The sequence below is a fragment of the Leucoraja erinacea genome, chromosome 9 (assembly GCF_028641065.1).
Source record: "Leucoraja erinacea ecotype New England chromosome 9, Leri_hhj_1, whole genome shotgun sequence".
Lineage (NCBI taxonomy): Eukaryota > Metazoa > Chordata > Chondrichthyes > Rajiformes > Rajidae > Leucoraja > Leucoraja erinaceus.
Window position 1 is genome coordinate 36,685,478 of NC_073385.1, and position 27,260 is coordinate 36,712,737.

At 42.5% G+C, this 27,260-nt stretch overlaps 1 protein-coding gene across 2 annotated transcripts in view; it reads right to left on the minus strand.

Annotated features, from left to right (window-relative positions):
- The window catches only part of slc25a21 (solute carrier family 25 member 21), a 339,982-nt gene that overhangs the window by 70,489 nt on the left and 242,233 nt on the right, over nucleotides 1–27,260 (minus strand). For both annotated transcript variants that reach the window (XM_055640536.1, XM_055640537.1), the window contains one exon: nucleotides 13,851–13,899. In XM_055640536.1, coding sequence (XP_055496511.1) covers nucleotides 13,851–13,899 — 49 coding nt within the window. The remainder of the gene's footprint in view (nucleotides 1–13,850; nucleotides 13,900–27,260) is intronic.

Here is a 27,260-nt window from a genome sequence, read left to right on the forward strand (position 1 = left end):
CTGTATAGGTACTGGAGGAAAAATCTTGAAAAGAGCTGACTGATAATGTTATTCATATCTGTAAATTTATTTGTAAATAGTGAAGTACCACAAGGTAGGGTGTCGCTATATAAACCAACATAAACCTTTATCCTAACCAGCAATGGCCATTTTATTCCTGGTTTTATTACTGGTGTTTGTTGTTGGTTTAGTAAAGATAGTAGAAATAATAGTAAAGATAGTAGTAATAAACATTCAATAGTAATAAACGTTTGGTTACACATGTGTTGTTTTATGTGAAATGGTCTTTAACTAAGCTATATTATACTATCTTTATTGGACGCCTTGGCCTGTAAAAGAGCAGTTCATATCATTTACAATAGTGCCTAAAGCACTGGCTTGCCTCATTCTTTTCACATGTCACTTGAAATGGTGCCACTGTAAACTATATGGGATGGTGACCCAGAAACCTATTAAATGGGGGCGAGGGGGGAGTTCAGTACTAAAATCATTACTTCAACATCTGCTAACATATTTGTAGATAAAGATGCCTTTTTCAAGAAAATGAAAATATTATTGAGCAAACCTGCCCAAGAAAGGATAATCATGAACTTATCAAATCTCTTAAGTATAAACTAATCATTTCACACTTTGCATAGACTTGAAATCATTATTATCACTTTTTCATTTTAAATTATCCTAATCAGATGCAACTTGATGGATAAATTATTCCAAATTATTTAATGAAAAACAAAAGCATTTAATGTATATGTAATATAAATCAAATCTAATTAGTTTCAAAATGGGCACTCTCAATATTAATATCAAGCATTCAAAAAAACACAATTCCTGGCATCATCCTGCTCAATATTTATGATTAACTCAACAAGGTTTTCATTATCTTTCTATGAGCGTGTAAAATTGCACAAGGCAAATACTTTATTTGCATTTACTGTAATTTCCTTACTCTTATGACCTTTTACAAAACTTAAAATGTTACTACTACATCGTGCAATTGCATTCGCATTTTCAAGAAATTATATATTTTAATTCTTATACATAATTTATTCTTCAGAGTCTAATAAATGTTCATTTTAATTTATTGTATACATTTCTTCCAAAACATGATCTCGAACTGATACAGGTCAGATAGCAGCTGCCTGCCTTTTCTACCAACATGTCTGCTTTCCTGAAGTATTTTACAGCTATGTGCCAACCATATCCTCTCTCTGCCAACACCAAATTTTGAGAGAATGCTCTCTATATCCAAATCTTGATTTATCTAATTGTACAGAGAAGAAAGATGGACTCACATAATTTAGAACTGTACAGCACAGGAACAGGCCCTTCAGCCTAAGATGTTCTAGCCAAACATGATGCCAAATTAAACAAATCTCTTCTGCCTGCATATGGATCATATCCCTCCAATCCCTCTTAAATGCCACTGTTATATCTGCTTCCACCACCACCCCTGGCAGCATGTTCCAGGAACCTACAACTCACTGTGTAAAAACTTGCCCTCCATTCAGTACTCACCCTGAAGGATATTATCCCCAACGCAACCAGTAACTATTAGCCTGCCGACAAGGGAGGTGCCATGGTAGTCTGGCGCGCTGACCTCTACCGGATTACAGCCCTCTGCAGCAACCCGGACTGGATAATCAAACCTGCCGACAAGGGAGGTGCCGTGGAAGTCTGGTGTGCTGACCTCTACCGGACTGAGGCCAGGTGACAACTCTCAGACATCTTCTACTTATCCTTAGACCATGACTCCACAGATGAGCACCAGGCCTTAATCTCAAGCACCATTACTGATTTCATCACACCCGGCTCTCTGCCTTTTAAAGCCTCCAACCTTATCATTCCCCAGCCACGCACGGCCCGATTTTATCTTCTCCCCAAAATCCACAAACAGAACTGGCCTGGCAGACCCATTGCTTGTTCATGTCCCACTAAATTTCCACATACCTCGACTCCATCCTATCCTCCATGGTCCAATCCCTCCCTACCTATGTCCAAGACACCTCACGTGCTCTTCGTGTCCTCAATGACTTCCGTTTTCCAGGCCCCCACTCCCTCATCTTTATTATGGATGTCTAGTCACTCTACACATCCACCCCCCACCGGGAGGGTTTTAAAGCCCACCATTTCTTCCTCGACCGCAGAACCAGCCAATTTCTGACCACCAATACTCTCCTCCGCTGAGCAGAGCAAATCCTTATTGTCAACAACTTCTCCTTTGACTCCTCCCACTTCCTCTAAATCCAAGGCGTAGCTATGGGCACTCGTATGGGCCCGAGCTATGCCTGCCTCTTTGTAGGGTACGTCGAACAATCCCTGGCCCTATCCCCGAACTCTACCCCCGCTACATTTACAACTGCATTGGTGCTACCTACTGCACCCATGCTGAACTTAAGGACTTCATCAATTCACCACTAAGTTTCATCTGACATTCAATTTCACTTGGACCATCTCCAACATCTCCCTACCGTTTCTAGATCTCACCGCCTCCATCACAGGAAACAGACTATTGACCGACATCTACTACAAAACTACTAACTCCCATAGCTACCTTGGCTACATTTCTTGGCTACTCCCTGCTACCTGTAAAGCCTCCATCACCGACTCCCAATGCCTCCGTCTACGCCGTATCTGGGCCCAGGATGAGGTGTTCCATACCAGGGCATCGAAGATGTCCTCATTCTTTAGGAAACGGGGGTTCCCCTCTTCGATTATAGATGAGGCTCTCACTTGGGTCTCCTCAATATCCCACAGCTCCCCTCGTACTCCCCCTCCCCCCATTCGTAACAAGGACAGAGTCCCCCTTGTCCTCACCTAACACCCCATCAGCCGTCGCATACAGCATATAATCCTCCAATATTTTCACCACCTCCAACGGTGTAGATTAGTGGCTCATGCTATGAGTCATGCATTTGTAGATACGTCCACTAGCTTGTTAGCGTCGCGGTCTGCTGCATTCCGTTAGTCTTAAAGTGAACTCTTAAGTGAGAAGTTGTATTACTCGTACCTAATAAACTCTATATAACTTGACATGGTGTGAGGCCACTGTTATTATAAGGACTACAAATCAACATGGTGTCAGAGTGTATGGACTCCTCAATTGATTATATTGTTTTTATCTTGGTGTTTGATGCAGACCTTGCAGAGCAATGGCATGTATTCAAGGAGATTTCTCAATCTACATTGACGCAGCGTATCCAGCTGCTGCCCCTGCTCTCCGTGCATCAATCCTACTTAACCTGGCAGGCACTGAAGCTGCTCGACGTGCCAGAAGATTTCACTATGCACCGGCTGGAGTCGACGCTAATAGTGTACAGATTCCAGCAGAGTCTGACCGAGATCCTGAATGTCTCCTACGTAAATTCCGACAACTATGTGAGTTACAAATTAATGTGAGCATTGAACGACATACATTTTTCTCAATGTGTCAAAAACAAGGAGAACCTGTCGAGCTTTATGTCAGTGCACTGAAGCATGTCGCTAGTCGATGCGATTTCAGAGAAATTGAAAATAGTTTGATACGAGATCGCTTAATACATGGCATATTGAATGATAAACTACGCGATGAATTGTTACGAGAAGTTGGCCTGACCTTAGAAGCTGTTGAAAACCGCTGTCGTATAGCTGAATTAACCAATGCCCACGTTAAAACGCCAACATGTTCTGCTGCTCATGAAGTCAATGCGGCCAGTGATGTGATGGACGCGGGGGTCTGGATCAATTGCTGACAAGTCCCGCCCCCCGGCGACGTCATGTCCGTTATTTGACATTGGCTGAGCGGCCATTCAGTTAGTTGGCTTGTAAGTGACACAGCCTTTCGGTTAGTTGGCGTTTCGGCAGAGCGGCCTTTCAGTGAGTTTGCTTATCGGCGATGAAGCCTTTCAGTTAATTGGCTTTTAGGCGTCCCGCCCTTTCGGTTAGTTTACATTTAGGCGTTCCACCCTTTTGGTTAGTTGGTGTTTAATTAGTTTGTTCTGTACACTTTCGGTTATTTGCCGTTTCGGCTTAGTTTCCATTCGGTTATTTGGCTTCCACTTCTTTGCTTCGGCTTCTCGTCCTTCAACACCACGTCCAGGTAAGGATCATTGGTAGCCGGTGATTTGTAACCTCTTCTTGGAGAGTTTCTTGACATTGAGAATGACTTGTTTTGACCTGGTTCCATGGCTTCTGAAGTGCTTGATGGGGTCAATGTGGGAGTTGAAACTCTTCCACAGGCGGGGAAGGAGATGTCAGATGGAATGAGCTGGTGAAAACAGTTTGCAAGGCACTGTGCTCCTTCTGCTATTTACACTGGATATTGTGTGCCCCTTCAGCGGGGACCTGTCATTGTCAGCAGGTGGTGATGTACGCCAGGGGCAGGTTGATACAGAACCTTTGTTTTGCAGAAGTGCAAGCCCATCGTCTTGGATATTCCAGTGAACAAGATGACGATAACCTCAAACTTGGTATTCAAATTACGCAAATGCAAGCATGGTTTGGGGACTGCAGCTTGGCTACTGAGGTTGGGGCAAACCCAGTTCTAAATTTGAGGCACTGAAAGTTGAATAGTTTTCAATCTGTTGCATAGATTAATTCCATTCTAACAAAAAGCTTGTTTGAGGTAGGGTGCAGCATGTGGCAATAAGAAATGAAATATCAGGGCAATTAATTGAGATTAATTGAAATTCTCCCTGCACTGGGATTATTCTCTCTTCAAAATGCAGCCTGGAGCATTTCCAAACGAGAAGCATTGGATTTCAATGGTAAATATTCAGTATCTGTGCCCCCTAATGCTCAATCATTCGTGATTGGGAACACTCTATCTATTTTATCTAACACAGCATGGTCATCTGGTGTTCTATCTGAGCTTCTCTCAACCTTCTTTGCTCCAAACGAGAACAACCCAGGTTTCTCCAGCTTAATTATGCAGCTGAAATCACAAATCTCTGGAACCATTCTTGTGAATCTCGTCTATGTATATCAGGCCTTCATCCTATTCCTATATTGTGGTGACCAAAGTTGGATGGAATTAGTTTCCATGAAGCCCAGAATTCTACATGACATTACAAGCTGGTCAATCAATATTTCCTGCTATTTTCAAAGATCTATTCACATACATACTTAGACAAAATAGTTCAGCCACAATGTCTATATTGCCTCTGCCCGTTTTTCTTTGCAAAATATTCAAATTATAGCAAAAATAGTTTTATATATTTGGAACATAGAATACTTTGATATTGGAAGGACTGAGCTGAGACCATTGCATCTTTCACAGGAAGCAGGTAAAGATCGGGATTGTCAATTAGCTCTGAATGGTCGGAAGTGGTGAAAGAGGGATCAAAGTATTAAACATGAAAACCACAGAATGACCATATATGTTAGAAAAAAAGTATGTTTTTTTTAACCTTGACATAATAAATTTACCTCCACAAAGATTTGTCTCAATACCTATTTGGACACAAATTACGAGAAATAATTTTTTGAAAAAACATTTAATTTTAACTTTTTGGAAGGAAAAGGAAATATTCCTTTAATTCAAAATCAAAACATGAGTACACACTGGAAAGAGAAGCATTGCTATTTCTGGAATTTCCTTACAAATTCTCCACAGTTCAAAGATCAAGCAAAGCAGCAGGGATGGTTCCTATTGCATTTTATAGCTGTGGTGATGTTTGTAAGAGTTAAAACCATAGTCTATAACTTCATAGTTATGAGAGTCCTAATTAGAACCTTAAATATAATGATGGAGATATAATGCAAATACACATTAAACATTTTCTTCTTTTTTATACTAAAAATAATATATCTGCTAAATATCTAATCAATAGAATAGTTTTATTAATAGCATAACATTTCTGAATGCTGCAGATATTACAGCATTCTGTAGACCAGATTAGTAACAGATTTTATAGCCTGTTTGGAGTTATTGAACATTACTTGCGCTATGCACAACATAAATAGCAATGTTCCAGTTCTTATGGTATTATACAGTCCAGCAGTATTTGGACATTGTATCATTAAATACATTTTTAGAGAACTAGTAATCAGAATTTTTTAATTCAATTGTGTGAAATGTGCTTCCTCAATATTCTTACAGTGCTAATATCTGACTTTTTTTTTCCGGAACCTGCCACCATCCTTCCCTGTTGCCATTACATGCAGAAGTTGATTATCTGAATCTAAAATTACATCATAGACTTCTATTTGTAGTATTTGTACAAATGGCTCCATAATGAGCGGCACAGTGGCAAAGCTGATAAATTTGCTGCCTCACAGTGCGAGAGATGCAGGTTTTATCCTGACCTTGATTCTTTCTGTGTACAGTTTGACGTTCTCCCTGTGCCCCACCGCACGGCATGGACTTAACATTGGAGCCGGTCCCTTGCCTGGGATCATTCCAACCGCGGCATGCGGACTTTATCATCAAGGGCTCGCAGTCCCGGGAGACGCTAGTCGGGAGCTCCAACGATGCAGAAGTTCGACCAGCCCCAACGCGGGATCCGATCGCCGGCATGGGCGAGGTGACATCCCCCCGATGCGGGAGCTGATCGCCCCGATGTGGAGGGCCCAACCGCTGGCTACGGGAGTCAAGATCGTCCCGTCAACGGAGGGTTCGAGGCCCCCGACCATGGGAGAGCAAAGAAGGGAAGAGATATGAACTTTTTTTCGCCTTCCACCATTGTGAGGAATGTGGAGGAATTACTGTGGTGGATGTTTATATTAAAATGTATTTTGTGTGTTCCGTTGCTTTTTAAATGTATGACTGACCTGGCAAGTTAAATTCCTCGTATGTTGCAATACATACTTGGCTAATTAAGTATTATTGTGATTGTAATTGATTGACTACGTAGGTTTCCTCCGGATGATCCGGTTTCCTCCCACATTCCAAAAATGTGCGAGTTTGCAGGTTAATTGCCCATTGTAAATTGTCCCTTGTACCTTGTACCTTCCGAAGAGTCCACCAGGGACTATACTGGAAGTTGGACAATTTTATACTGGACAATTTTTACATTTATCAAGCCAATTAACCTACAAACCTGTACGTCTTTGGAATGTGGGAGGAAACCGAAGATATCGGAAAAAACCCACGCAGGTCACGGGGAGAATGTACAAACTCTGTACAGACAGTGCACTTAGTCGGGATCAAACCCGGGTCTCTGGTGCTGCATTTTGCTGTAAGGCAGCAACTCTACCACTGCGCCACTGTGCCTCCCCTAGTATGTAGGGAGTGGATGAAAAAGTGGGACAACATAGAATTATTGTGAACAGGTGAACAGTGTGGGCTCAGAGGACGAAGGTTTTGCTCGCATGCTGTATCTTTCAATCAATTAAACCCTTTAAAGCCTGACATTGTTCTACAGTGAATCTTTACTCTGCTATGCCTGAGATGAACAGCGCAAAATTGAATTCAAATCTGAATTGTTTCCTTTGTATATAATGTAATCAAAAACAATTTTGAATTGAGTTTTTAAACGACATGTAGGTCAGTGCGAAAACGCAGTCTGAAACCCTAAAACGTTATTTTGGAGAAGGCACCACAAATCCCCTATTGTTCTTGTTACAGATTTCATCTTTGACGTTTGCAGTTATAAACAGTGTTTATCTTCCTTCCTCAGTGTTCATCTTCCTCCGAAGAGGAAGTAGTCATCTTCCTCTTTAACCCCATCTCAACCAGATAAAAATCTTTATCTCTTTCAAAAGGAAATTACAGGACATTTGGCTACTTATGGGAATCATTAATTTCTTCAATTTAAGTTGCAAATACTTGGGTTTAAAAGTATTGCAAAGAATCTAATAAGACTGCAAACACCAAATATTCATTGAGTACACCAATGAATACAAATAAGAATGGTTGTCAACAGTCTTGTAGTCATAAAGAGCAATTTTAGGACGTTGGGGAAAGTTTCACTCTTCACAGTAGACCCAGTTGTGCCTTAGGCACTTCAGATAATGAACTGTTTGGGGATCAGCAAGGAATCACTTTTGTTTTTAAAAATGTTTGCGCACTTCCTTTCCGTGCCAAGTTAATTGTACACACAACAGTACAAACAATTGCACTCTCTCTCTATCCACTTTTGACGTGCATAAATGTTACTCTGAATCAATGTGACATCAGTTGACATCCCCTGATGTGTCAATAGCCATAAAAGCTGTCAGAGATACTGCGAATTCCACCAAGCAACGTGATGCCACATTTGTTTTATTTTGGGGTTTTTTAAACAAAGGAATAGAGTAATGAGAAGTAAATGTTCTTGCATTAGAATGTAAAACCTGAGAGCGTTCTCCTCAATTTAACAGTAGATTATATACCATCTTCAAATATTTTAAGGGACAGAGGCAAAGCACTACTTACATGCTGAGTTACTATCCCTCATCAGTAGTAAGTCTCTGCTCTAGACTGACATAAGCCCCTGTAGAAGAGCTGCCCTAGTGATTGACATGTATTTTATTATTAACTTTTATTAGTTACTTTAATGCTTTCTTTGTATCTAACAAACACAGGTTTATCGGGGGGGGGGGGGGGGGGGGGGGGGGGGGGGGGGGGGGGGGGGGGGGGAAGAGTCAAATAAGCATTCTTGACTAAAAGGAGAAACAGCAAGGCATCCACAAAAAAATAATCAGCTACCTAATGTCTGGAACAAGCTTAAGCTCTCTGTAATGTGATCCTTACATGAACCATAATCTCCTGTTTATTCCCCCTAATGAGGCAGGAGTTAAAACAGTTGACCTGATCAGATTCAGATGGCAGCCCTAAAGGAGTGAGCCCCCTGCTGTATCTTGGGCCCGACACCCTTTGTTACCTCCAAGTGAGCTGAGACCAGGCTGTGAACCATGTAAATAGGAGGTTTCCAGGTTAATGAAAAGCCATAACTTTGTCCCAGTGCCGCTGTGGAACTCTCTTTGCTTGAGCCATAGAATCGCATTCTTGCCACAATCAACTAATAAAGCTTAGCAAACGTGTTAGGTTTCCAGGGGAAACAAATTAGTTTTGCTGAAAACAGATAGAAAAGTAAATATCTTGGATGTATTAGAATACTTAAGCCGGATATATTTCTTTCTAAAAAATGTATTTAGTTTAAGATTCAATGCAAACAAATTGGCATACATAAATGATTTGTGATCTCAAAGTTCACCATGATATTTTTTCTGATTATTGATTTAGTTGCTTTTGCTAATTACGCAAAACAAATTTGCTTGAGTCTCTGAACTTAATTTTCAGTGCAAATTGATTATCATTTGCACCATTAGAGAATAGACAATAGACAATAGGTGCAGGAGTAGGCCATTCGGCCCTTCGAGGCAGCACTGCCATTCAATGTGATCATGGCTGATCATCCCCAATCAGTACCCCTTTCCTGCCTTCTCCCCGTATCCCCTGACACCGCTATTTTTAAGAGCCCTATCTAGCTCTCTCTTGAAATCATCCAGAGAACCTGCCTCCGCCACCCTCTGAGGTAGAGAATTCTACACTCACCACTCTCTTTGACAAAAAGTGCTTCCTCGTCTCCGTTCTCAATGGCTTACTCCTTATTCTTAAACTGTGGCCCCTGGTTCTGGACTCCCCCAACATTGGGAACATGTTTCCTGCTTCTAGCGTGTCCAAACCCTTAACAATCTTGAATGTTTCAATGAGATTCCCTCTCATCCTTCGAAACTACAGAGTGTACAAGCCCAGCTGCTCCATTGTCTCAGCATATGACAGTCCCGCCATCCCGGGAATCAACCTTGTAAACCTACGCTGCACTCCCTGAATAGCAAGAATGTCCTTCCTCAAATTAGGGGACCAAAACTGCACACAATACTCCAGGTGTGGGCTTACTAGGGTTCTGTACAACTGCAGAAGGACCTCTTTGCTCCTATATTCCATTCCTCTTGTTATAAAGGCCAACATGCCATTCGCTTTCTTCACTGCCTGCTGTACCTGCAGGCTTACTTTCATAGACTGATGTACAAGGACCCCCAGATTCCGTTGTACTTCCCCTTTTCCTAACTTGAAGCCATTTAGATAGTAATCTGCATTCCTGTTTTTGCTACCAAAGTGGATAACCTCACATTTATCCGCATTAAACTTCATCTGCCCACTCCCCCAAGCTGTCCAAGTCACCCTGCATTCTCATAACATCCTCCTCACAGTTCACACTGCCACCCAGAATCCCTTCATCCAAATCATTGATGTATATTGTAAATAGCTGAGGTCCCAGCACCGAGCCTTGCGGTACCCCACTAGTCACTGCCTGCCATTCTGAAAGGGACCCGTTAATCCCTACTCTTTGTTTCCTGTCTGCCAACCACTTCTCTATCCATGCCAGCACTCTATCCCCAATACCATGTGCCCCGATTTTGCCCACTAATCTCCTACGTGGACCTTATCAAATGCTTTCTGAAAGTCCAGGTACACTACATCCACTGGCTCTCCCTTGTCCATTTTCCTAGTTACTTTTTCAAAAAATTCCAGAAGATTAGTCAAGCATGATTTCCCCTTCGTAAATCCATGCTGACTCGGACCGATCCTGTTACTGCTATCCAAATGTTCGGCTATCTCATCTTTTATAATTGACTCCAGCATCTTCCCCACCACCGATGTCAGGCTAACTGGACTATAATTCCCTGTTTTCTCTCCCCTGCCTTTCTTAAAATGTGGGATAACATTAGCTACCCTCCAATCTACATGAACTGATCCTGAGTCTATAGAACATTGGAAAATTATCACCAATGCATCCACGATTTTTAGAGCCACTTCCTTAAGTACCCTGGGGATTTATCAGCCTTCAGTCCCATCAGTCTATCCAACATCATTTCCTGCCTAATGTGGATTTCCTTCAATTCCTCCGTCACCCCAGATCCTCTGGCCACTACTATATCAGGAAGATTGTTTGTGTCCTCCTTAGTGAAGACAGATCCAAAGTACCTGTTCAACTCATCTGCCATTTCCTAGTTACCCATAATAAATTCACCTTTTTCGGTCTTCAAGGGTCCAACTTTGGTCTTAACTAATTTTTTCCTCTTCACATACCTAAAGAAGCTTTTACTATCCTGCTTTATATTCTTGGCTAGCTTACCTTCGTATCTCATCTTTTCTCCCCGTATTGTCTTTTTGGTTATCTTCTGTTGCTCTTTAAACATTACCCAATCCTCTTGCTTCCCGCTCATCTTTGCTACGTTGTACTTCTTCTCTTTAATTTTTATACTGTCCCTGAATGTCCCTTGTCAGCCATGGTCGTCCCTTTCTCCCCTTGGAATCTTTCTTTCTCCTAGGAATGAACTGATCCTGCACCTTCTGTATTATTCCTAGAAACACCTGCCATTTTTGTTCCACTGTCATCCCTGCTAGTGTAACTCCTCCCTCATGGCCCCATAGTCCCCTTTATTCAACTGCAACACTGACATCTCCGATCTACTCTTCTCCCACTCCAATTGTAGATTACACCTGACCATGTTATGGTCACTGCCTCTTAATGGCTCATTAACCTCGAGGTCCTTTATCAAATCCAGTTCATTACATAACACTAAATCCAGAATTGCCTTCTCCCTGGTGGGCTCCAATACAAGCTGTTCTAAGAATCCATCACAAAGGCACTCTACAAAGTCCCTTTCTTGGGGTCCAGTACCAACCTGATTTTCCCAGTCTACTTGCATGTTGAAATCTCCCATAACAATCACAGCATTACTTTTACTACATGCCAATTTAACTCCTGATTCAGCTTGCGCCCTATGTCTAGGCTACTGTTTGGGGGCCTGTAGATTAGTCCCATTAGGGTCTTTTTACCCTTACAATTCCTTAGTTCTATCCATCCTGACTCCACATCTCCTGTTTCAATGTCACCCCTTGCAAGGGACTGAATTTAATTCCTCACCAACACGGCAACCCCACCCCCTCTGCCCACCTGTCTGTCTTTTCGATAGGAGGTATACCCTTGAATATTCAGTTCCCAGCCCTGGCCCTCTTGTAGCCATGACTCAGTAATTCCCACAACATCATACTTGCCAGTTTCTAACTGAGCCTCAAGCTCGTCCACTTCATGCCTTATACTTCGCGCATTCATATACAGCAATTTGATCTCCGAATTCACTTCCCCCCTGACACCGCTTGCAATTGGCCCTGACCGTACTCTGTTGTCCATTCTCGAGCTTTCCTTCCCATTAATTCGAGAATCTTTTGTAATTTTTCCTGAAGCCACTTCCTCTTCAACTCCATCTTTATACTACCAATTTGTCAATCCCTCCCCCCCACTATTTAAACCCACACGTGTAATTGATAATGGTCTTCATATTCATCATTCATTTATAAATAGCACAAAATTGCCAGAACCATATATTTTGAATCTGCTTTGAGGTAACCCAAATGTTGGACTGAAAGGAGCATGCAGTGGAAATGTAAAAAGTGTCTTTCAGCATCATAGTTAGTTAAGTTTAGTTTAGAGATACACCGTGGAAACAGGCCCTTCAGCCGACCAGCGATCCCCGCACATTAACACTATCCTTCACACACTAGGAACAATTTTCACATTTACCAAGCCAATTAACCTACATGCCTGTACATCTTTGGAGTGTGGGAGGAAACCGAAGGTCTCAGAGAAAACCCACGCAGGTCACGGGGAGAATGTACAGGCAGCATCCGTAGTCAGGATTGAACCCGGATCTCCGGCGCTGCATTCGCTGTAAGGCAGCAACTTTACCGCTGTGCCACCGTGCCGCTTTCTCATCCACTCCCTGCACATGATGTACAATTTACAGGGGCCAATTAACCTATAAATTTGCACATCGCTGGGATGTGGGAGGATCCGAAGCACCTGGAGGAAACCCACGTGGTCACAGGGAGAACATTAAAACTCTACACTGAGAGCACCCGAGGTCAGGATCGAACTTGGCTCTCTGGCATTGTGGACAGCACTCTACCAGCTGTGCATTATAAAATCTTTTTCAGCAACTCTGCAAAATTGTATGAATTCATGAACAGCAATCTCAATGTTTTCATATTTCAGTGTCTTTCATGCAACTACTATTTTATACTGTATTCAGTATGTTAAGAGTAAAAATTATACGAATGGAGCTCTGCTCAAACATAAGCTGCATTAGTCTGTAAACAGTAATCGATATCTATTTAAAGCAAGCAAAGAAGTTGGAATGAAACAAGTTAATATCCATGTGATGTTACAGCATTTCAACTTATTGTCGAAACAGATTTAAATGGTTTATTGTATATGATGATATGCAGCTAAGTTCCCATTTTGTTTTAAAACCTCTGATCGGAAAATGGGATATAATTTAGTTCATACTTAACATAATCCATCAACAATCAAATCACAACCCTACTCTCGACACAATGTTGGCACTGATACGAAGGGAAATTTTGTTCTGATTAAAGACTGATGCTCGCACAACATGGTAGATCTAAATCACACACAGTTCCACATCACTTTGTGCCTAACCTTGGGTTTCTCTATGGGAATAGTTAAACAATATTTATGGCAGGATTTTGTCTTGGTGAATTTTAAAGTTAGATGAAAAAATATATTGGAATTTAAAAAGGTATGCACATTGCCAATGGATGTTTAGCACACTGTAAACTGTAAATCATGTAAACTGAAAGAACAAAAGCATACTAATTGTGTTGATGACTTAATTCCTGAGAAGACGTTGGTGGTATTATTGAAAGAAATCAGTTCAAGAAAAGAACAAATCTCTTGTTTTCTGACAAAACTAAAAAAAAAAACAACACATTTTCAACTCTCCTTTACGGAATAAATTTGGAACAAATTTGGAATAAATTTGGAATTCAGGCAAGTCGTAGCATTAAAAACCAGCAGCATGACAGCTTACACTCTGGATGACTTCCAATAACAATAAAACTTGCCCAAGCAAAGTCTTACCTGGTTTTCACCACATCGAGGGGATGCATCAGGCAAATTTCCACAAGACCTAGATAGATGACATAGCAGAAAGAGCCAATAAATATAAGCACAAACAAACGTTCATTGCTTATTATTGTGTGAAGGTCAAAAATAAAAAATGGAGGCACTATGAAACATTTTTGTTGAATATATTCATCCATGAGGTGTATATACTGTGGTCAATGCCAGCATTTATTGTGTATGCCTAAATAGCCCGAACTAAGGAGGCAGTTAAGAGTCAACCTAATGTGAGTCTGAAGTCCCATACAGGCTTGACTTAGGTAATTGTCTTTTTTTTGAAAAACGACAGTGAACCAGATACGTAGGTTAAACTAATAATTAACTAAGAACTAATGTATTCTTAATACAGTGTACATTTTAAGATCTAAATGAACAACAATTATGCTGAGCAGATTTGGAGATCATATTTGGGACCATTTAAAACATTGGCATTATTACAAAAACATTCCCATCAAGTATCATTAAGCCCCAATTACATATATAAAGTAACAAGTTGACTCTGTGTGACCTCCTCTGAGATTAGAAATTCATTATTTTTGTGCAGCTACAATCCACGCTCCTACTAATATCAAGGGCTACCACAGTCCAATCAAAATATGCTGAGAGTTGTGAGTTTGTGGAATTCTCTGTCTCAGAGGACGGTGGAGGTCGGTTCTCTGGATACTTTCAAGAGAGAGTTAGATAGGGCTCTTAAAGATAGCGGTCAGGGGATATGGGGAGAAGGCAGGATCGGGGTACTGATTGGGGATGATCAACCTTGATCACATTGAATGGCGGTGCTGGCTCGAACAGCCCGAATGGCCTACTCCTGCACCTATTGTCTATTGTCGATTATCAAATTTAGGATTGTTTTATAAAACTATTTTATAAAACCTTCATTTTGGACCTGAATGCTAAATATCTAGTCTTGTGTGATTAGCATGCTTGGAATTGATTCAGGTTTTATTATGTAATCTTTACAAATCAACAACTTGCATATTTATAGCATGCTTATTGTGGATTATAATATCACTGGTAGACAAGAAAGGATTGACATTTTAGTTTTGAAGGAGAGATTAGCTGAGAGAATCGAAATTGTTTCAGATAGGTCAGGAAGTACTGGGAAAGCTGAACGCGATAGATAATATAAAAGACACTAAAACATAACTGCAATACTGAAAAACTGTGATCCAGGCTAATCAAATAGTTCAATCATTATTTTATTGTCAAATGTACTTAAATAGAGTGAAATGCTTTGTTTTGCATACAATCCAATAAAATCATACTTATGTGCATGATTGGAGCGTTAAAAAATATTAGATTTTGTCTGAGGCAGCACAGAAAGAGTTGTTGTATTTCTGGCACCACGTATTTTTCAAGTATCAAGTTTTTAAAAATAGTGAGTATTATCCTGGCAGCGACACTGAGTCAATGATGTGGGGTGAGCCTGGGCTGGAGATGCTGTTGGTACCTTCAACTGCCGCTCCGTACAGCTGCTGCAAGCCACACTAGATCTGCATGCTCATCAGACATCTGAGGAGCCTCCGACAGTATTACAGTATGCACACAAAATAATCCAGCGCATCTCCACTGTAACCTGTGCTCAAAGGGTACGACAAATTCAATCAGGCCAGGTACTGCATTATGTTCCAACCTTCAGTCATCAGCAAAGTGATGGAGAGGGTCGCACACTAATACCAAGAGACACTTGCTTTCCAATGCTCGAATTATGTTATGTTAGATATGCATAGTTTCAGACTTCAGTACAATCTCCAGCCTAACAGGAACTAAACAGCTGAAATGCTGAGGGAATTGGTCTGCACATTAAAAACAATATTTATGTGGCAACAAGAAAGTTAAATTAAAATGTAGTCAATAAGAATTTTTGAGTGACACTGTGGCATAGCTGGTAGAGTTGCTGCCTCACAGAGCCAGGTTCAATCCTGACCTTGGATGCTGTCTGTTTGGAATATGCACATTCTCCCTGTGACCACGTGGGTTTCCTCCGAGTACTCCGATTTCCTCCCACATCCCAAAATGTGCAGGTTTGTAGGGTAATTGGTCTTTGTAAATTGCCCCTAGTGTGTAGGGAATGGATGAGAATGTGGGAATAGCATAGAACTAGTGTGAACAGCCTAATCAATGGTCAGCGTGGACTTGGTGGACTAAAGGGCCTGTTTCCATGTATCCTTCAATTCAACTAAGAATTTGGAGGGAAAATCTCAATTGCTGGCTTCATATCAAGTACAAAAGAGATGATGGCTATTTGTGGCTAAATTTTTACCCCAACTATTTTTCTTAGAAGACAGTTATCTTCAGCTGCTCCAGTGGGGGGAAGGAATGGTCAACATTTTGGGTCAAAACCTTGCATAATTCCTCTCCACCCCCTCTTGCTGCACGACTCCAGAGGATCATTTGTTGCTCAGGATTCCAGTTTCTGCAGTCTCTTACATCTATATTCATATTTAATATTGTTTATCATACCAAATGAGGCCATTCTCAGAGACATCTCATCAATCCCATCCCCTTTTTTATTTCCATGTAATGCATTATTAAATGCGCATATGTGAGTCATATAGTGTGGAGATCCTTTGGTCAACAACGCCCATCAGCAACTATCTGGCACATATCTACACTTATCTCAAATTTCCTCATGCATCTCCATCAACTCCATCCACACCCAGATAGCTCCCAGCCTAATCCTGATTCACTTCCTACCAAAGCACAATTCACAGTGACCAGGAACCGAGTGAACCAGTGTGTCTTTGCAGAGGTACATGCCTCAATCGGCAATGGTGCCAAAGTGGAAATAGTTGAGAGCATCAAGATCCTTGGTGTTAATATTCCCAATGATCTGTCGTAGAGTACCACATTGATGTGATAGCCAAGAAGGCACACCATTGCCTCTACATCCTGAGAAAACTGTGGAAATTCAGCATGTCTCCAATGACTTCTATAAATGTATCATAGAAAGCATACCGTCAGGTTGCATCACAGCATGGTTTGAGAATAGCTCTGCCCAAGACTGCAGGAAATTGTAGAGGTGTATATCTACCTCAGTCCACACACAGACCACACTTCCCACCATTGACTCCATCTATATTTTATGCTGCCTCGGAAAAGCAGCCAACATAATCAAATACTTGTCCCACCTTGTTCATTCCTTCTTCTCCCTGCTCCTGTCTGGCAAAGTGTACAGAAGCTTGAAACTGCACATAACAAGACTAATGGAAAGGTTCTTCATCTCTCTTAACAGGCTTCTGAACAAATCTTCCACAAGCTAGAATACTGTCCGATTCATTTCTAACCGATAGAGCACGTTGGGCTAAATTTATGGAACTGCTGAGCTACCATGAACTATAATGCTGTGACCTATATTCCACACTCTGTATCTTTCCCATTGCTCTCTCTATTGTACTTGAGTTTGACGATTATATTTATGTATGACATATCTGATCTGTTAGAATAGCACAAAAAAACAAAGTTTCTTACTGTACCACAGTATATGTGACAATAATAAACAAACCTAAACCTTTGGCATGTGGAAGAGCATCCAGGGGAAACCTGATAGTCAGTACAGATTTGGAGGGTTGAGGGACCTTTTCCCATGATATTTGACACTATAATTCCAGGATCTCTTGAGTTGAGAGGAGTGAGGACAGGAGAGCAAAGGTGGGAAGAAAAGGGTGTTAGAAGAACTGAAGATGAGATCAGAAGAAAAGGCAGCAGGGGCGATGGGAGAATGGACACAAAATCAGATGGTGAGGCAGGGGAAGGAAGGAAGACTAGACAGAGCCAAGATATCCTGGGATATCCTGGGATGTCAGGACTGTCTTATGAAGAAAGACTGGATAGACTTGGTTTATACTCTCTAGAATTTAGGAGACTGAGAGGGGATCTTATAGAAACTTACAAAATTCTTAAGGGGTTGGACAGGCTAGATGCAGGAAGATTGCTCCCGATGTTGGGGAAGTCCAGGACAAGGGGTCACAGCTTAAGGATAAGGGGGAAATCCTTTAAAACTGAGATGAGAAGATCATTTTTCACACAGAGAGTGGTGAATCTCTGGAACTCTCTGCCACAAAGGGTAGTTGAGGCCAGTTCATTGGCTATATTTAAGAGGGAGTTAGATGTGGCCCTTGTGGCTAAGGGGATCTGAGGGTATGAAGGCAGGTACGGGATACTGAGTTGGATGATCAGCCATGATCATATTGAATGGCGGTGCAGGCTCGAAGGGCCGAATGGCCTACTCCTGCACCTAATTTCTATGTTTCTATGTTTCTATCAGAAAGGATGAAGGTGATTGTGCGCTACGGTGGTGACAAGACTGTGTATCCATGCAGGGGAAATGGGATGAGGAGGGAGACAAAATATTTTAAGGAGTAAGATCAGGGGAATGAAGAGGGGAGAGAACTGACGATCAAAGGACAGAGAGCAAATTAGTTAAGGAGAAAGGGTACAGAATCATTGGAAGGTCCTAAGGACAGCGGACTAAAGGAGGAATGGAGTATCAGAGTTGGTGATTATAGATCTGCTTTGCAATCTGACAACATATCAGCACAAACAACACTTCTGGCTAGATTCCTCAAATTGTACGCCTCAACCATCATACACACTCCCTACATCTGATTTGTGTCTGAGCAAATGTCATTGTATGGATTATAAATAGTCCCCCTCACAGTAATTATTTTTTTGAAATTTGTCATTTTATATATGCAATGATTAAAATATGTGCAACCAATAAATTTTGTCTCACTACAGTGTATAACCTACATTTTCTTTACAAATCTCCTACTCGATGTCCTTGATATAGTGCAGCCATCACTATCTCTGGGATCTCATATACGTGAACAGCGATCTGACTGGATATCAAAGAATCTACCATTGGCCTGGTTCTCCCAAATATGATAGCATACAACAACGTGACCAAAAAATAGGGTGCAAAAATCCGGGTAATACTGAAGAAGTGCAGCATTGCCGCAGTATCGATATCTCGAAATTTCAAAACTCATAAAAGCATTTGTAGTATTGGTGAGACAATAACAGAATTTTGCAAATCCATTAATTATGAGTATTTACTTGAAGCAAAATAGAGAGAAATTACTCATATTAAAGGGTAATATATTTTTCTTTCTTTCATATAGTGCCCATTCTGAAAATGTATTGTTTTACATAGAATCACAGCCCAAAAATATTTAAATTGCCAACAGGACTAGTACGGATGTCAGAGGTTATGGGGAGAAGGCAGGAGAATAGAGTTGAAATGGCGGAGTAGGCTTGATGGGCCGAATGGCCTAATTCTGCTCCTATTACTTATGATCTCATGATCTTGATGACTGTTCAAGTTATTGAAGCCGAAATGTAATTACTGGAGTGAAAGACATGTAATTCTGAAGTACAAGAAACTCTATGCACACGAAAGAGACTGTAATTAGGATAATAGACAATAGACAATAGGTGCAGGAGTAGGCCATTCGGCCCTTCGAGCCAGCACCACCATTCAATGTGATCATGGCTGAACATCCACAATCAGTACCCCGTTCCTGCCTTCTCCCCATATCCTCTGACTCCGCTATTTTTAAGAGCCCTATCTAGCTCTCTCTTGAAAGTATCCAGGCCCTCTGAGGCAGAGAATTCCATAGACTCACAACTCTCTGTGTGAAAAAGTTTTGCACTTTTTAGCTGAGTAGATTGGTTATTGCATGTGAACAAATCAGAGTAATGTAACATCACTGTACACTTTATATTAACACCCATTTCCTACATTATGCAGTTATACTAGTAGCGATGAATTAACAACCTACTGTACTGCTCTCATGATTAAAGATGATTTAAACTCCAGACTTGTGTCTATTAAGTCAAGTCAAGTCAAGTTTATTTGTCACATACACATACGAGATGTGCAGTGTACATAGTGTCGTGTACATAGTGTCAGATAAGTCTGTTAAGTTGTTTACAAGCTGCTTTAATGCCGTCAGATCTATGACATATTATGACATATTACCCAGAGTGTGCAACATTTTGAGGGCTACTCCACCACCACCCAAAGAAATAAGCAGAGCAGGCAAATTCTAATATCAATCAGTGTATAACCACATCAACCTGCACTCCTTATGGGCCTGTCCCACTTAGGCCGGTTTTCAGCGGACTGCCGGCAACTGTGAAGTTGCCGGCAGTCGCCTGAAAAACCGGGAACTGGAACGGTGACTGTCAGAATGGAACACACATACACACACACACACAAACACATCGCAAAGACGGGGGCCAGGGCAAGCGGGGGGGAGCGCTCTCTGAAATTCACACGGTCAAAGCCAAGGTGATACAAATGCACACCGCGATGAACAGTAAGGTTGGTGCTGTAATTAAGACGGTTAGCACAGTGTACGGTAAGTCCTTTAAAAGAAGGGAGAGAGGGGGGGGGGGGTGGAGAAGGAGGGAGAAGGAGGGAGAAGGAGGGGAAACAACTTTTAATAAGCCATACAACTTTTAATAAGCCAGAGATACACAGCAGTGAAGTTCGGCGGACATTTAACATTACCGGTCGGTTATCCTTGGTTCTGAAAACTACTGCTTAGTTTTTTTTCCCCCAATAAGCCAATAAAATTCACCGGTCAGCACCGGCTACAACCTATGAGAACCTAAGAGAACCATCGACCTCTTGGCAACCCACTGGGACCTCCTTGCGACCCACCCATGGCTCGAGAATTCTCGCTACTATCCATGGCGCTAGTTCTCAGAATGTGGGAACTCCTCACGACCATGGAGATGACTCCCCGGCAACCACCTGCGAACTTGAGGCGACCATGTGGCGACTGCATAGTCTCCTGCAGTCACCTAAAAATTGCCTAAGGGGGACTGGCCCATAACTGGTATTATCAATCAAATCTGATGAGTTGCTGGTTGATTTCATTTGGTATAATTCTGTAAGGTTCAGTGATTTTTATAGTTGTTTCACACTCCAATGGTCAACAGGGTTTCGGCCCAAAACGTTGCCTATTTCCTTCACTCCATAGATGCTGCTGCACCCGCTGAGTTTCTCCAGCATTTTTGTGCACATTCCAAAGGTCAACAGGAAGTGGCATGACAATAAATGAAGTCTGTATTCTGACTTTAAGGATACCTCACAAACTAATGTCTCCCAGACATAGGTAAATTGGAATCCTTCCCATTTAAATACATTATGACTGGAAAATTGCAGAACAAATGGTTGAATAAAAAGAAAAGTGAGAAAAGGATTTACATTCACATGTGAAATACAACCAAGATGCCAAGAGCAATTGTCCTGTATGAACCTAAGTAAGGAATAATCTGTAATATGTCCGTAGTTTATTAAGCGTGTCTTTCTAATTGATATCTTCTACATTTTGCAGCTACATCTGTCACCTTATCACAGGGTAGGGACAAATTGCTATTAACTACAGATTGCAGAGAGCAGTTTAGAGTCATAGAGCCATACAGCAATAAAACAGGCCCTTTAGCGCAACTTGTCCATGTCGATCAAAATGCCTTTTTATCTAGACTCACTTGTCTGCGATTGGCCCATGTCCCTCTAAACCTTTCCTGGCCAGGTAGCTGCCCAAATACTTTTAAATGTTGCAACAAGAACTGCAGAATCTGGTTTACAAGAAAAATGTAAGAGGAGATGTCCAACAGGTGTTTCCAATCTCATCACCTCTGGCCATCTCCCCTCCACAGTCTGCAACCTTATCGTTCCTCTGCCCCGCACTGCCGCTTCAATCTCTTTCCCAAAATCCACAAACAAAATCTGCCCTGGCAGACCCATTGTTTCTGTCTGTCCCGCCCCACAGAACTCATCTCTAAATATCTTAGTTCCATCCGATCCTCCCTTGTCCAAGTCCATTCTGACCTACAACCAAGATACCCTCACATACCCCTCAACTCTTCAATAACTTTCAATTTCTAGGCCACCATTACCTCATCTTTACCATGGACGTCCGGTTCCTTTACACCTCCATCCCCCACCATGGAGATCTCAAGGACCTCCGGTTCTTCCTTGAACAGAGGCACAATCAATTTCCCTCTACTAACATTTTCTTCCACCTGGTGGATCTTGTCCTCAACCTCAACAATTCTCCTTTGACTCCTCTCACTTTCTCCAACTTATAGGTGTGCCATGGACACTCGCACAGGCCCCAGTTATGCCTGCCATTTTGTCAGTTACATCGAACACACCTTGTTCCAAACGTACAATGGCACCATCCCCCAACTGTTTGTTCTCTACATTGACAAATGCATTGGGGCTTCGTCCTGCACCCGCAAATTCACTTGAACTATCTCTGACACCTCTTTCCTATTTCTTAATCTCTCTGTCTCCAGCATAAGGGACAGTCCATCGACTGACATCTACAATAAACCTACCAACTCTGGACTACAGACTTATCTGGACAACATTCCTCCCACCTTGCCTCATGCAAAGACACTATCCCCTATTGTCAATATTTCTGTCTCCACTGTATCTGCTCCGAAGATGAGGCTTTCCATTCTAGGACATTCAGTACACATGGTTTCCTCTCTGCTGTCAAAGGTAGATTTCTCACCCACGTTTCCTCTGTGTCCTCCAGTTTTGCTCTTGCTCCCTCTCACCCCAGATGGAACAAGCACAGCTTCCCTGGTCCTTACCTTTCACTCCACCAGCCAACCCATCATCCTTTGACCTTTTCTCATACACACCCCTTTCTGCCTTCCACGTGGACTGCTCCCTCCGCATCTCCTTTGTTCACATCCCTTCCTATCCAACCACCCTCACCCCAAGTACTTTCCCCTGCAACAGCAGGGGATGCAACATCTGTATCCATACCTCCTCCCTCACCACCATCCAGGGATCCCAGCAGTCCTTCCAGATGAGACAGAGGTTCACGTGCACCTCTTCTAATCGCACCCACTGCATCTAGTGTTCCTGACGTGGGCTCCTGTATGTCGACAATGTCACGCATGGACTCGGCGACCGTTTCGCCGAACATTTGCACTCGGTCTGCCAAAGCCTTCAAGATCTGTCAGTTGCTGACCATTTTAACTCATCCCATACTGATCTTTCTATCCTGGGCTTCCTCCATTGCCAGTCTCTATTTCCTCCGCATGGATAACTTACAATCCAACAGTATGAACATTGAATTCTCCAATTTCAGGTAACTACACATCCCCCTCCCCCCCCCCCCACCTTGCACTTACCCCACATCCCCTGCTTCTTTTCTACCTCCCCCACCCCCCCTCTCCACCTGGACTCGGACCTATTTCTACCAAAACCCTCCGTAAACCTCCTTTAAACTTTTCCCCTTTCACCATAGAGCTCTGCCCTCTAGTCTTTGACATTTCCACCCTGGAAAAAAGGCTCTAACTGCTAGGCAAATATGCCTCATGCACCTGGAGCATAAGTAATTACTTCAATCATTGTACTCTTTGGGTGCCTCTTCAGTTAAATTGTTCCATGTCTACAAAAACAACACTACATGCTTGCCACTCATAGGACTAAAGCCCTGCACCTGTACTACTTGAAGTGAAAAAAAACAGTGAGCATGCAAGTTTGTTTCACAGACAGACTAACAGAGATAATTGTACGCCATAGTAAATGAACATTGAAGCTTCAATTATTTGCAGGTATTATAGACAATAGACAATAGATAATAGGTGCAGGAGAAGGTTGTTAATCCTGTTACTGCTATCCAAATGTGCTGCTATTTCATCTTTTGTAATTTACTCCAGCATCTTCCCCACCACCGATGTCAGGCTAACTGGACTATAATTCCCTGTTTTCTCTCTCCCACCTTTCTTAAAAAGTGGGATAACATAAGCTACACTCCAATCCACAGGAACTGATCCTGAATCTATAGAAGATCGGAAAATGATCACCAATGCATTCACGATTTCTAGAGCCACTTCCTTAAGTACCCTGGGATGTAGACCATCAGGCTCTGGGAATTTATCAGCCTTCAGTCCCATCAGTCTACGCCACACCATTTCCTGCCTAATGTGAATTTCCTCCGTTACCATAGATCCTCTGGCTACTAGTACATTAGGGTGATTGTTTGTCTTCCTTAGTGAAGACGGATCCAAAGTACCTGTTCAACTCATCTGCCATTTCCTTGTTCCCCATAATAAATTCACCTGTTTCAGTATTCAAGGGTCCAACTTTGGTTTTCACTCATTTTTTACGGTGGTAAGAAAGTCCAGGACCACATGGGGGCACATGTGGTGATCTCGGGGTTGTCCAAATAAGCAGATAAAGTGCAAATAAACAGGTAATGGTCTATTAATGTTCAGAGTTTTATTTCAGTTGAGTTTAATAGTCTGATGGCTGTGGGGAAGTAGCTATTCCTGAACCTGGACGTTGCGGTCCTCAGGCTCATGTACCTTCTACCTGAAGGTAGCAGAGAGATGAATGTGTGGTCAGGATGTTGTGGGTCCTTGATGATGCTGCCAGCCTTTTTGAGGCAGCGACTGCGATAGATCCCCTAGATGGTAGGGAGGTCAGAGCCGATGATGGACTGGGCAGTGTTTACTACTTTTCGCAGTCTTTTCCGCACCTGGGCACTCAAGGTACCGAACCAAGCCACGATGCAACCAGTCGGCATGCTCTCTACTGTGCACCTGTAGAAGTTAGAGAGAGTCTTCCTTGACAAACCGACTATCCGTAATCTTCTCAGTAAGTAGAGTTGCTGATGTGCTTTCTTTATAATTGCATCAGTGTTCATGGACCAGGAGAGATCTTCAGAAATATGCACACCCAGGAATTTGAAGCTCTTGACCCTTTCCACCATTGACCCGTTGATATAAACGGGACTGTGGGTCCCCATCCTACCCCTTCCAAAGTCCACAATTAGTTCATTGGTTTTGCTGGTGTTGAGGGCCAGGTTATTGTGCTGGCATCATTTGGTCAGTAGGTCGATCTTTCTTCTATACTGTGACTCATCCCCATCAGTTATACGTCCCTCACGGTGGTGTCGTCAGCAAACTAAATGATGGAGTTTGCACGATGTCCGGCTACGCAGTTATGAGTATAGAATGAATACAGCAGGGGGCTGAGCATACAGCCTTGAGGTGCTCCCATGCTGATTGTTATCGAGGCTGACACATTTCCACCAAAACGAACAGTCTGTAGTCTGTGGATGAGGAAGTCGAGGATCCAATTGCAGAGGGATGCGCAGAGACCCAGATCTGAGAGCTTGGTAACCAGCTTGGAGGGGATGATTGCATTGAATGCCGAGCTGTAATCAATGAATAACAGCCTGACATATGAGTTTTTGTTGTCCAAGTGGTCCAGAGCGGAGTGTAGAGCCAGCGAGATCGCATCCACCGTTGATCTGTTGTGGCGGTAGGCAAACTGCAGTGGGTCCAGGTTTTTGTCGAGGTAGGAGTTGATTTGCGCCATAATCAACCTCTCAAAGCACCTCATCGCCACCGAAGTTAGTGCCACTGGTCGATAGTCGTTGAGGCACGTCACCTTGCTCTTCTTGGGACCCGGTATAATTGATGCCCTTTTAAAGCAGGTGGGAACCTCAGACCTCAGAAGTGAGAGGTAGAAAATGTCCGTAAAAACTCCAGCCAGTTGGTCCGTTTTTAGAACACGATCAGGTATACCATCAGGCCCAGATGCTTTTCGAGTGTTCACCCCTCTGAAGGATTTTCTGACGTCGGCCTCTGTGACTGAGACTGAAATACCATCACAGCGAATGGGAGCTCGAGAAGGCACATCAGTGTTCACCCTAACCAGGTTCTGATCCAACCAATCCAAATAACTACCGCCCCATCTCCAACCTCCCATTCATCACTAAACTTCTGGAAAGGACAGTAGCGACACAACTATGAACCATTTCAGTCCAGTTTTCGCCACAATCACAGCACTGAAACAGCCTTGGTAAAAATTACAAATGATCTCCTTCTCGCAGCTGACACCGGCCACTTATCTATCCTGATCCTCCTCGACCTCACAGCAGCTTTTGACACCATCTCCCACCCAATTCTTCTGGAATGTCTATCTGCCACCGGCATCAACAACAATGCACTACTTTGGTTCAGGTCCTATCTACACGACAGAAAACAGTTCATCCAGGGAAATAAAGTCACATCCACAAATGCCACAGTCACCCATGGTGTTCCTCAGGGATTGGTGCTGGAGCCACTGCTTTTTATCATCTATATTCAACCTCTTGCCAATATTCTCCGTCATTTTGGAATCAATTTTCACTGCTACGCCGATGATACACAACTTTACCTCTCCACAAAACCAAACACCTCCCTTCCCCCAACTGCCCTCACCACCTGTCTTCAAGCTATCAGCAACTGGATGTCACTCAACCTTCTAAAACTCAATGGAAATCAAACAGAAATCATGCTAATTGGCTCAAAGTCCAAACTCTCCAAAACCCACCCGTTCACCATTTCAGTTAATGGCTCACCCATACCCACCTCCTCCCATGTCAAAAGTCTCGGCGTCATTCTGGACAGTACACTTTCCTTTGGCCCCCACACCAGCAATATCACACGCTCTGCATACTTTCATCTCCGCAACATCTCCAGACTCCGCCCCTCCCTCTCCAAAGACAATACAAAAGTCCTCATCCACGCTCTGGTCACATCCCGCATCGATTACTGCAACGCCCTCCTCACTTGCACCTCCAATAAACTTCTTCATCGCCTCCAATGCATTCAGAACTCTGCAGCCCGGATCATCACCCGCACCAGATCATCGGACCACATCGCACCCATCCTCACTCAGCTCCACTGGCTCCCTGTGCACCACTGGATTAACTACAAGATTTTACTGCTGACATTCAAAGCCCTACACCACCTTGCTCCCCAATATCTCTCTAACCTGCTGCTACCATACACTCCTTCCCGGTCACTTCGTTCCTCCTCAGCTGCAAATTTAACTGTCCCCACATTTAGACTCAGCACCATGGGTGCCAGAGCCTTCAGCTGCTCTGCCCCACGTCTCTGGAACACTCTCCCACCTCCCATCCGTCACCTGGACACTATCGATCAATTCAAATCACAACTCAAAACACACCTGTCTAGATTAGCATACCCGACATAACTTCCACCATGTTCACCCTGATTTTAATGACTTAAAATTTTTTGTGTATTTTTTTTATTTATTTTTTTTTTTTTTTTAAATCAACTTGATTTTAATATTGATAAATGTATTGTGATTTTATGTCCTGTAAGGTGTCCTTGGCTGTCCAGAAAGGCGCCAGCAAATAAAATGCATTATTATTATTATTATTATTATTATTATCAAAGCATGCGTAAAATGCATTGAGCTCGTCAGGAAGTAATGTTTCACCGACATTCGAGCTACCTCCTGATTTCGCCTTGTAGGAGGTGATTGCATTCAGGCCCCGCCACAGCTGCCAAACATCTGTCTCATCCTCC